Here is a 13,126-nt window from a genome sequence, read left to right as displayed (position 1 = left end):
TGTATCATCAACATTGCCCTAAAGGATCCATCTCAAAAGATAAGAGGGTAGTAGATTTTCTGTACTCATTCAGTCCTTTGCCCTCTGTTGATACTGTTAACAGGGGAGCCATTTACGACTAACCAAGATCTGAACACCTGTTCAGAGCAATTGAACTGAGACTGCCAATTCATTCAGATAAGCTGCAGAACAAACTGATGGATAGAAAAGATTTTCAAATTGCATATCAGGTTGAAGTAGTTTTAAGATAGTTAACTATATATGTGAATTTCCTATTTCTCATGTCTTTCAAATAAAACTTAAATACTTTTTGAGTTATATATATTGTAACACCAGTATTTTATTTATTTATTTAAAGTAGTTTTTCAATCATATGGATTTGAACTATTTTTGTTTTGTTATATACTTTTAAGTTACTCTATATATATTAAAAATATATACAATCATTCATAATCACCTATGCTAATTATTTCTGCAAATGATAGGAAAATCTATAGTTATTGCTAAGATATTTCTATTTTCACTTATTATATTCTCTATTTTAGAATCCTCAATAAAGATCTGACTACCAAATAATTTCTTTAAAATCAAACAAAAGCCATTAAATCACCTATATGATGCTACTCAGTTCCATTTAATATTTAGGGAAATGGCTTTATGAGCTATGTAACTCACATGCCACTGCCTTCTTCCCACTGTTTTAATTGCTCTTTTACTGCTCTGTAGTTGGTCTGTAACATCTGTAGCCTTTCCTTGTGTTTTTCATGGGCATCTCTTAGCTCATCATTTTCTTGGCTCTGTAAAACACAAAAAAGCAAGTATACAAGTCTGAACAAAGTATTAGTATAATGTTACAAATAAAAGGCTACCAATCTAAGTATGAAATTTGAAAGAAAATAGTATGTAAATATGAATTAATTTGTAATACTTACTTAAGCAGAAGAAAAAGAAGAATTCCTAAAGTCACAGAACAGGTTTGCTTGATAAATTTGAGGCACTCATGGCATTTTAAAAAATCACTTAAGTAATCTCAAAATTTTGGCATCAAATTCGTTTCATTCCTTTCCCTTTTGATAATTAGTATATATACATGTATTTATGAACCAATCTTACATATTAAATTTTGTTTTCCAGGATTTGTCCACACATAATGCATCACTATTTTGTTAGTTATAAGTGCACATATAATTAGTGTAAGGACACTAATCATAGTAAGACCATAATCTTAAGAACACTATTTAAATTAATTCAATTTCTTTTACTATAGAATATGGAAAAGAACACAGAAATCTATATTATGACAATTAAACTAAATAAACTAACATATAGGTAAAGCCCCTGGCACTGTGCTTGCCCAATAGAGGCTCAAAGCAAAAGTGAGCTTTTTACTCTGTCCTCTTCCCAAGTATTAACAGTGATGCCCTTATCATTTAGAAGGCAAATGTACTGTTTCATTGACTATCTGTCTCTCATCCCAACAGTGAGTTAATACCTTATAGAGTCTGCATTATTTTACTGCAATTTTACCTGTCTCAACAGTATTTATATGTTGCCATTATACTTTGAATATATATCTAGTAGGAAAACTTCAATAATTCTCTTAAGTAGTTATTAGGACGTATTTGAGCCCTGTGTGTACCGAGTGGTATGTATGCCATATGGAAATGGAAGTGCTTGATGAAAAAGCATGAAAACGGCATCACTGACGGGGAAACTAGAATAAATGTTATTCTAAAGAGTTTTAGAAGATATAAATCACAGCCACTGCATAATTACTTGATAAAAAGTAGCATGGTTTAATACTATGGTTAAAAATTCAGGATACAAAATTCAATTTTGTTTGTTTCAATTGGAGAACCATATATTAATAACCTATTATATGCAGGGTGTTAAGTGCTGATAAAAGTTCAACTCCTGCTGCTCAAACTTACTAAATTTTACCTTGACATAGCTGCTTAAATTCAACGTGTCTCAATTTCTCCATCTTCAAAATGAAGCTATTTATGGACTTTCCTGGTGGCACAGTGGTTACGAATCTGCCTGCCAATGCAGGAGACATGGGTTCGACCCCTGGTCCGGGAAGATCCCACATGCTGCGGAGCAACTAAGCCCATGCGCCACAACTACTAAGCCTGCATTCTAGAGTCAGCAAGCCAAAAATATCCCATGGACAGTCACGGAACTAGGTCGATTTATTAGATCATTCAATAAAATATTTACAGAGTAACTTCTATGTATTTTGTAATTAAACTAGCTAAACTAGAGGCTCTAACTTCTGCGTACAAACAAGTCTCAATGACTAAAATATTAGAAAATAGTAAAGTTGCATCAACTGACTTTTCTCAATGATGTTTGTAATTCTACTTCTGAGTTGATAAGAACAGAAATGATTCTTGATCAAATCATCGTTTGCTCAAAGGTTTCTTGACAGTCATAAAGCAAACTAAGAACATGTACACTATTAATAAAACAGTGGCTCAATCTTCAGAGTATGATAGCAAGGTTTCTTAAGTTAAGAAAAAAACATTTATAGAATACCAAGGATTCCATGGATGTCTAATTTCAGCAGAATGTATAAACTTCATGAATTAAAAAGTCAGTTGAAAAGTCAATTGAAAGTCAGTAAAGCAGAGATTCATGGAACTAGTAATCGCAAGGATAGTAAGAATTTCATAAAGCTCTGATGCACTGTTTCCAAATTAAATTTTATAATTCACTACACCCATGAATTCAGGATTTGGAATTGGGTGAGATTTTTATAATAAGAACTTTCATCTCTTCTATTACTATTGACTCTACAACATTGGTTGCCCATCTTGAAAACAGGTACAACTAGCCACAGAAGAGAGCTTAGTAAGACCATATGTTAATGTTTATACAATTATATTTTATTATAATATATAGTATTAGAATAATATGCATGAAGAGCATGTCAATGTATCAAAATTTATGTACATATGTACCATAGGCTCCTGAAATTTCTTTGTTCCTCCCTCCCTCCCTTCAATCCACCTTGGTGATCAACTTGGGACCCTAAAGCTACCTACCATGCCATGATCATGCCTTTTGTCTTTAGTTTAGTGTTTCCAACAGTATCTTCCATGGAGCAACAGTCTTTTGGGAAATCTTAATAGGTATAATCAAGTAAATCTGATAAATAATGTATCTCTACCTTCCTATAGATTCACAATGCACATTGGTATGTTAAAGGATCACAAAAATAGAAAAACGTTAATCCATTGCTCACATATTTAAGCAAGGAACATTTTGTCTGCCATGTTCCCATTAGGTTCTTGAAGAGCAGTATTCAAAAGAATACCAACATGGGAAAGACCATGACAAAAATTCAACGTGTATTAGTGGGGAATGGTCTTCAAAAGGAGCTCCATGATCCCAATGTATTTTAAAAACCATAAGACACTGTTATGTGTTGAAATGAATCTCTCCCTAAAAGATATGTTGGAGTGCTAACCCCATTATCTCAGAATGTGACTTTGTTTGGAGACAGGATCTTTATAGAGATAAACAAGTTAAAATGAGATAGGGTGGGTCCTAATCCAATATGTTTGGTCTTCATAAAAAGGAGAAATTTAGATACAGAGAGAGGCTTGAATAGAGGGAAGGTGATGTGAAGACACAAGGAGAAGGCCATCTATAAGCCAGGGAACACCTGAGACTACCAGTAGCTAGGAGAGATGAATGGAACAGATTTTCCCACACAGACTTCAGAAGGATCTAACCCTGTTGACACCTTGATTTTGGACTTTTCTAGCATCCAGAACTTTGAGACAATACATTTCTGTTCTTTTAAAGCTAGTCAGTTTATGGTAGTTTGTCACAGCAGCCCTAGGAAACTAACACAAACACACCACTAATTCCTATCTTACCTTATACTCACATGTGCTTGAGTAATAGCAATAGCATTAATACTATAGCCTAATAATCAAGAAGATAGAAACAGGTCTTCTGTCTTCACTATATATGAGTTACATTTACTAAAGTCAGGTTGTAAATTTAAAAATGCCCTGGGCCCAACTACTCTCCTTGGAGTTGCTTTAATATACATGTTTTGTTTACCCATTCCTTTTGTTAAATGCTACTGATTATAGTGCCTTTTTCATTCAGCTATTTTGCTCCTTTAAAATAAGAAATCCTTTCCTACCAAATGATAAAATGCAAAGAAAAAAATTTGCTCCCATTTTTCCCTTATCTTGCAAATCTGTGAAAGAAAACAATCATTTGAAATTCACAATTATCATCAATTAACTTGAAAGAATACAGAAAAAATATAAATGAAAAAGAAATTGTGTGAAAAATAATTTTACTCTAAAAATAAACTTGAGGCCTCATCCAAGAGAGCAGTTATTAGAAAAAAGGAATGAGGAAATAAATTAGTATAATGTTTCTGAGACTCTCTGAAACAAGAAATTTAAGAAGTGGAAGAGAATAGATCTAAAAATGTCTGAATTGCTCTACTCCTTCCTGCCAAAAACAAGGAACTAAAAAAGACTCACAGACTTTTGGGGGCAAATGAGTGGAGTTGCTCTACTACTGAATGGGATATGTGATGGTTAATTTTTTATGTTAATTTGACTGCCCAGGTATTTGGTTAATGGCTGTTCCTGGGTGTATCTGTGAGGGTGTTTCTGTATGAAATTAACATTTGAATCAATACACTAAATAAAGCAGATTGCCCTCCCCAATCTGATGGGCTTCATCCAATCCACTGAAGGCCTGAACAGAATAAAAGGCTGAGTAAGAAAGAATTCTTTCTGCCTGACTGTCTTTGAGCTGGGACACTGGTCTCCTGCTTTCAGACTCAGACTGGGACTGGAACTTACATCATTAGCTCTCCTGGTTCTCAGGCCTTTGGACTCAGGCTGGAACTATACCATTAGCTCTCCTGGATCTCCAATTTGATGACTACAGATCTTGGACATCTCAGACTCCATAATCATGTGATCATATAAGCCAATTCTCCTTAGAGTAAATCAATCAATCAATCTCTCTCTCCCTCTCTCTCTCTCTCTATACACACACACACACACACACACACACACACACACACACACACACACACACGTATTTCAGAATAATGATATCTCATTAGGGAAGACTAAAGGATTATATCTTATTGTTTCTATTTCTCCAGAGAACCCAGATTAATAGAGGACAGAAGTAGAAGCCTTGGTATGTAAATTTCAAGAATTATGCAAAAGAAGGATGATGGTGTCCTAAACATGCCCATAATATCCTGTTTGTACCTCCACGTTCACACCAATACACTAGATTCTAACTATTTACTCAGCATCATTTTTTTTCTCCTGTTATACAAGTGACTAGCACAATGCTTGGCTAATTGCATTAGCCAATAAGTTACAAATGAGTAAACAAATGAATGAGCAAATAACTACAGGTGTATAAATTTCAAGTAGGCTAAATGTTAGCAAGCTGAGGTCATCTGATCATTTTATTTTTGGGAGAAACAATAGATGATAATTTTCCTTTGTTTAGAACTAATAGTTTAAATCTGAATAAATATAAATTAAAACAATGTTTAGTGAAAAGGCAGAAAAAAACTTCCAATTGTAGCTTACGGTTAACTATATCTCTAAACTATATTTTGCTCTAGAGTACAAAACATTTTCCTCCTAAGAATAATCTATCTGACAAAGAATCTAAGTTTTAAATATTTGGATTCTAATCATCGGTAAATTGGGCTTGTCACAGAATATTATAAAGCTATTTGAGATTCAGTTAAATGGCTAAATCTCAAATAGTGTTGGCCTTCTGGTAGTTGTGAATGAAGAATGACAAGTTTAGCCATATTAAATTCACAGAAAAAATTAAAGCCCTCAATATAGTCACATAAAATTGGTTCAATACACATAACCAACTTCTTCTGAGAAAGATAATTCACAAAGTATGAGTTGGAAAGTATAAACTCTTAAAGATAGAACAATAAATGCATATGCTTCTTAAAGACTGGAAGAACACAACAGATTCAAATGTCATGCATTCTGAGACAAATTCAGTTGAAATGGAGAAAATAATACATATTTATTTGCCACTTTGTATAATTTTTCTGTAAAGGACAATTTTAAGTGGCCTGAACTAGGTTAGCATAGTTGTTAACTCACGTTTCTTTGTGTATGTTTATCATATATAAAGAACCACAGGAAATTTCCCTTTCCATTTGCTGTAGTTGTATTTTTTGGTCTCTGAGAAACTATAAGAAATTTATTCTCAATACAGAGTCAAAATATTCCCTAATAATTTTAAAGTAGTGAATAAACATTTAGTTTTTAAAGTAGCAAAATTTTTTATTACTTTATGATCCTCAGAAATCTTAAGAACTAGACTAACCAATTTACACATTTTTTAAAAAGTAATTAAATTCAGGAAAGATAAATGATAAGCAGTAATTTGTGAAATGAATGTTTACTTTGGTATATCCTTACCTATGCAAGGTTATTACTAAAGAAAGGATTTAATGTTCACCTTTAGCTGTAGTACCTTCTCTAAGTTTTCAATCTTTCTTTCAGCATTTCTCAGCTTCTTTAGCTCCTCTGAGTCTAAGAAAGGGCTCTTTGGGGACAAAGACCTTGAGCGTTTCACAGGTGGTTCCTTGAGAATAAAACAAGGACATGGTTGAACTAGTTGGAACACTGGATTATGAAAGACATGCAAAATTAAAGAACAAGTAATTTTGAATACTAATAATGAATTATAAAAAGAAAAAATCTTGCATGGAATACCAGAGAAATAACAAGCAGAATTACCACAGTGCTACCGCTAAAGGTTTCTCTGTGACTCATTAATGAGAATATTCATTTACATTTACATTGTTTCTTTCAGAATAATGATGTCCCATTAGGGAAGACTAAAGGGTTATAGACTCAGAAATGCAAGAAACCTCATTACAAAGGAGGGGATAGAGGCTGGTCTAATTGCTCTATAAGGGTCCAAGGTTACACTTGATAGGACAACCAGAAACAAGAGGGAAAGGATTTTTTTCCCTTTGAAATAGTTTAACACACTGTGAAGTTGAAGGAACAATATGCTTGAGGAATATAAATACAACAGACAGTAGATCTTATACCATAATGACCATATGGTCATTAACTATAATGTGGCTAACTAGAGACAAGAATGTGTGTTTATATTATGTACAGCTTCATATACCAATCTGGAGAAGGAATATGTGAAAGCAACTATTAAGCTGGGCAACATATTGTTCATACTTACTGCATGTCCTTATGAAAAAGAAAGAAAATTCTTTCAAAATATCACTCTCATTTGCTTGACTTTTATTAAACGCAATGAAACAACAAAGCAGTACATTTTTAAAGCTCAACAATACAGCACACAACCAAATTAGGCCCTATAAGGTCTCTCAATTTTAGGAGTATTTTCTTTCATTTAAATAAAGCTCAATGCTGTGAAACTACTCCAAAATGGCAAGAAACATATAACGGAGTTATGTTTAAAAACATACATACATACATAAATAAAGCTAGTTCTGAAAATTACTAATAATATTAGGGGGAGTAAATAAGAATGCCACAGAAACATAGGTCTCATTTTAAATACTTCCTTTATTAAGACATTTGTCCTACTCATAGGAAAAAAATGAAAAGAATGAGAATTGAAAACATGATTTTCTACTTTTAAAAATATTTTCTACTGCTGAAGTAACAAGTGTGAGAAACATACCTCTAAAACTCCTTACTTTTAGGAAAAGCTTAATTCAATTTATATAGAAATAATATATCTACAATGTGATATTCTGAAATGTTTATATTAATGTTCATAGAATCTTTTGCAATATAATAAGAATATGCAATAAATACCACAAAAAGGAAAAGCTGAGACATTAATAAATAAGAATCATGCCACAAAAAATTTGCTTATTATTCTCCACTGTTACACCTTTAAATCTGAAAATATGTAACTGCACATATTAATGTTAAATTCCATTTTATAGTTTATATTCCACATGGGCAGTATTTTAAATATGACAGCTCAATGAAATAGAAACATTAAGATATATTTTTCTTCTAATTAAAATTAGAAAATTGAATTAAGGACTAATACCACATTAAATTTCTACTTAATTTATCTATAGATTAGATAGATGAGGGATACTTATCAAAACTTTTTAATATAAGAATGTTAATTTACTGCGAAAGAGGTATATCATTACTAATATATTTAATTAATTAAATAAGGAACATATTATTCAGTTCAAAAAGGGAAAACTTGCTACTCCCAGCCATGATTTTATAAAACATTTGACACAGAATATTTTTTAAAAGCTTCCAGAAATATAAGCAGAGAAGTAAATGCTGCTGTTTGTTTTTTAACTTCATCACTTGCCTTGCCAACCTCATCCTGACAAATTCACAAAATGACAAATGCCCCTACCTTATGTTTCCTTTCAGTACTTGTCAAGATGCTCTTCTCTGAGGAACCCTTGTTGGTAGATCTGTTCTCTGATAGTTTTTCATTTGCTATTTTCAGTTTCTCCTGTAAATACTCAATTTCAGACTTCTGTGAGACCATTAAGGTTTCTAAGCTCGATAAAGATGGCTGCTGAGAAACCTATTTTAAAAAGTATGTTTGTGTCTTACATTATTTACACATTCATGCAAATATTTATATATGTTACTACATTATATAAATCATAAGTATTCCAAGAAAGAACATTTCATTTCAAAAATAAACCGTAAACCTGAATTAGCTAAGCTTCTATCATCCTTATAGAATGGCATTTTCAATAAAATAACCAAGAGTCTGTGTAAATATTTTCATAAGTAATACTGTCATACAGATTTTCAGGAGAAAAAATTTAAAGTTGTGCATGATATACACAACTCATCTATAAAATTATTTCAAATTAATGATTATACACATAGGTATTTCCTCAGTAAATGCTTAATGCAATACCACTGAATATAAACCTGAGAAAAGGAAACCAACAGCACTATACGTCTAATTAGCTTTTAATGTATTATAATTTAGTGATAACTCAAAGAACTCTGATACTTTTTAAAGTCAGCAGAGTTCACAGTATTCTCCTTTGAAATTTATTCCCATGCCAGATAAACTGTTAATGGTAAGCACCACATTTTAACAACAGAAATCACAGGAAAATTAAGTTTGTAAGAAACCTAAAACTAGCATTCATGAAAACTAGCATTCAACAAAATTGTACCACCATCTTAACTGAATATACTTGAGACCATTAAAATCCATGCATATACACTATTTCAAATTAACCACTCCATTTACAAAAAACAAAAACACTAGATCATAGTGAAACCAAGTTTTTGTTGATTTCCAGGAAAGAAAAGTCAGATCTTATGATTCTAATATTATCAACATGGATCCAGTAGCCCTGAAAATAGTTTCATTTAAAATGTGGAGAGCCCCATCCTTCCTAAATGATATTCCTAAGGATTATAAGAAAAATATGTATGTTTAACTCTTCTGAACTAACAATGAGAAATATTACCTTTTCTTGGTTTTGACTACTTTTTTCTTTTTTTAGGGGATAGGCAAATTTTTACTAATCCTAACCTGTAATTTCTATAAAGAGAAGGATCATCTCATTATACTATCATCATACTATTACAGTATACTATCATCATACTATTACACTTTCCTCATATATAAGTCACCTGATTTGTTTCCCAATCTTTATTCTATCACAACACTAAATATTTTCCTCAGAATGTTGTTTATATTGTACTGTTACCAAACTTACAATATTAAATACTGACTCTATTAGCTTGCATTGAACATCAAATTAAAATACCTTAAGCACTTTTCTTCCAAACTCCAAAGGAGTCTGACCTATTCTTTTCTCCTCCTTTAACCACTGTATGGCTTTTATTTATTCTTTCCTCCTTTTTTGTAAACAGATTTATGATGCTTATAAATTTTTCCTTTGGGCTGCCAATCTGAACAATTTACAAAGGCTACCTATTCTTGTTCTGGTTTTGTTAAATAAAATTACAATTAATATCACATCATTTACCAAAGAAATTTTAAATAAATTGTTCAAAATCAAACAAAAATTTAGAAAAAAAACGGAAAAACATAATTTTAGCTTATTGGTATATCCAATAAGCAATCCTCTGCTCTTTAATAAACGAGTTTTCCAAGTCATCATTGGGTTATAATGCAACAGATAAGAATATAAAAACATGAATATTTGGTCAAGAAGCTGCAATTCTAAATCATTAAAATATTTATGAAGATATTAAAAAGCCTCCAACAGTGGACACTGCTACTATAATAATAAAAGATTTCTTATTTAGGCAGAATTCCTTTAAAATTCGTCAGTAAACAATAACAGAACTTCAAAATTAAAATACTATTTAAGTAGTGATTAACTCCAGCTCACATAGGAGCCATAATGTAAATAAATAAGTAAAATGAGTTATGTTTAAATTATAGCTTTAAAATTCATTCGACAGAGACACTTTGTATATATATTGAACATATACATATATACTTTACTTCCACAAGGAAACCTATGCACTCTCTCAGTTTTTCAAAAATGGAGTCTTCTTTCTCTCTCTCTCTCTCTCGTCTTTTATCACTTTTGCTAGAGATACATGCACATGAAGTATTTCACATTTCTCTTAATATAACCACTTTTAAAAGTATAAGTAAAATGAAACATCAAATCGCAGTCACCCTCATTTTGAGGGAATAAAGAGGGTATTTGTGGTAGTAGCTATTCAGCTCCAGCCAGCTGTTTTCACAGAGGAATGTGGCCCACTACTGCCAGATCTACTGATTTTTCAAAAGAATGGAGGAATTCAAATTTCTAAGAGAAATCTAATTTTACAATATTGGCCAGACTCAGTTTATGACTCTTGTATCTTGAGAACATGGTGGTGGGAGTACAGACTGCTACAAATTTCCTAGGGAAATTTTGAAATATGAATCAAAGAACATAATGTACCAAGCCTTGGACTTTGTTCTAATCATGCTGAGGGTTGATACAGAAAGATATCCATGATAAACTGTTAAGTGAGGAAGGCACAGGTTACAGAAGAATACAGCATACTGTATAGACATAAATTTCACCAAACCCTGAATTTACAGCATTATTTCTGAATGGAGGTATTATATGTGAATTTTCTTCATACATATCTGAATTTCCTTAATTTTTTTACAATGAACATGTCACTAAATAGTTTTTAAAATGTAATTTTTTCTGCAAATAAAACGGATAAAAAGTTCAGTATAAAAATTTCAGTACAGATGGGGAAATACAAATGAAAGCCTCTATCATATCATCTCTCAGAATTCACTAACGATAAGTTTGGGATATAGTTCCCATACTTTAAAGAGAAAAGGAAAACCATTTTAATTCTGACGTTTAACTTCTTTTTTATTACTAGCTTTATTTTTTATAACAGCTTTACATTTACAGAAAAACTGAGCAGATACTATAGAGACTTCTCCTACACCTGCCATCCCCACCCACCCAGTTTCCCCTATTATTAACAACTAAAATTAATATGGTACATTTGTTAAAATTAATGAACCAATTTTCATACACTATTTTTACTGAAGTCCCTAGTTTATTCAACTTTCCATAGTTTTTACCTAATGTTCTTTTCTGTCCCCAGATCCCATCCATGATACCACACTACATTTAGTTGTCATGTCAGCAACTCTTGGCTGGGACAGTTTATCAGACTTTTCTTATTTTTGATGACATTGACAGTGTTGTGGAGTACTATTTAGGTATATTGTTTTGATAGGATGGCCCTCTACTGGAATTTGTCTATGTTTTCATCATGATTAGACTGGGGTTATGAATTTTTGGGAGGAAGATCACAGAAGCCATCATATCATATCAAGGGTACATACTATCAACATGATTTGACTGCTGACACTGAACTGGATCACACTACCAAAGTAGTGTTTGTCAGGTTACTTGACTGTCAAGTTACTCTTTTGTCCCCCATTCATACTATACTCATTTAACCAGCTTTTTAAACATAATAATTACATGTATAATTATTATAGGCATAATATATATCTTCATATATCCTTACTTATTCTTACCCTTTCTAAGCGCTGCTTTACAGGCCTAGCAAGATCAAGACAATCAATCGCCTGTCTGTGGAAGTTCACTCCATCTATTGCCCTAAAAATCTTAGAATCTTTGAAAATTTAACTTTTCTTGCTAAGAATTATTAGTATTTTATAAATAAACTTTTTCCTCTAATGTCAAAAATCCTTGTGCACTTTTTAGTTTATAATCTTGGAAGATAATGGTATGGTGCTAGACCATAGATAATCTGATAAGAAATGATCAGTGGAGTATGCATCCAAATGCCTCCAATTGGAACTAATCTCTTTAAATTAACTATTATTAATACATAACTTCTTTTTCACATTGATTCACAGAGGCAATTTTGATCAAAAACTCCTGTAAAAGCTATTAGAGTAGAAGGAGGGGGGAAGTGAAGCCTTGTGCCAATTACTTTTAAAACACTATATAAATTAAATATCTAGTCATGTTGCTTTAAATTCAAGCAACATTGTATGGCATTACTACAGTGGAGGGTGAGTGAATACTGCTTAATAAATAGAATTTTTTTCCACAACTATCACAATTACAAAGAATTATAAGCTAAATTGTTTTGTCCTGTTAATAAGTTTTAATTTAAAATACTAATTTATTTACTACTTCATTAAAATAATAACTAGCATTTAGTGAAAAGTGTTGAGTGCCTAGCTTTAGGTAAGCATTTCATATACATTATCTCACTTATTTAAGAAATTTACAAACTCCAAACCTGTCAACACATAATATAGCCTATTGCAAAACAAAAATACTTAAAAAGGACATGATACCTCAGCAAAAGAAATAGTTTCTCTCCAAGTAATATCTCACTGGAAATTAAGTATAGGTTAAAACATATATGTATGTTTAAAATCTGTAATATTTGTGTATATAAAATATCCAACCCCTATGAATATATATATATATGAGAAACTGACATCCTGAATGACAGTTCTCTGAAAAGCAACTCAATTCCTCTTGGAAGAAGACAGAATATTTAAAAAGTGCATATATATATTTACAAATATA

General features: G+C 31.7%; 1 protein-coding gene across 7 annotated transcripts in view; it reads right to left on the bottom strand.

The window, feature by feature from the left end:
* CNTLN (centlein) overlaps positions 1–13,126 on the bottom strand; it is a 328,541-nt gene that overhangs the window by 138,704 nt on the left and 176,711 nt on the right. For 5 of the 7 annotated variants that reach the window (XM_067744463.1, XM_067744465.1, XM_067744462.1 and 2 more), the window contains exons 9-11: positions 8,428–8,604; positions 6,502–6,627; positions 676–797 (exon numbers count right to left, since the gene is read on the bottom strand). In XM_067744463.1, coding sequence (XP_067600564.1) covers positions 676–797; positions 6,502–6,627; positions 8,428–8,604 — 425 coding nt within the window. The remainder of the gene's footprint in view (positions 1–675; positions 798–6,501; positions 6,628–8,427; positions 8,605–13,126) is intronic. The other 2 variants (XM_067744464.1, XM_067744466.1) reach the window with 2 other exon arrangements.

Source organism: Pseudorca crassidens, chromosome 7 (genome assembly GCF_039906515.1).
Source record: "Pseudorca crassidens isolate mPseCra1 chromosome 7, mPseCra1.hap1, whole genome shotgun sequence".
Classification (NCBI taxonomy): Eukaryota; Metazoa; Chordata; class Mammalia; order Artiodactyla; family Delphinidae; genus Pseudorca; species Pseudorca crassidens.
The sequence above is the reverse complement of the archived record's forward strand: the minus strand, read 5'-3'. Positions and strand labels throughout refer to the sequence as shown.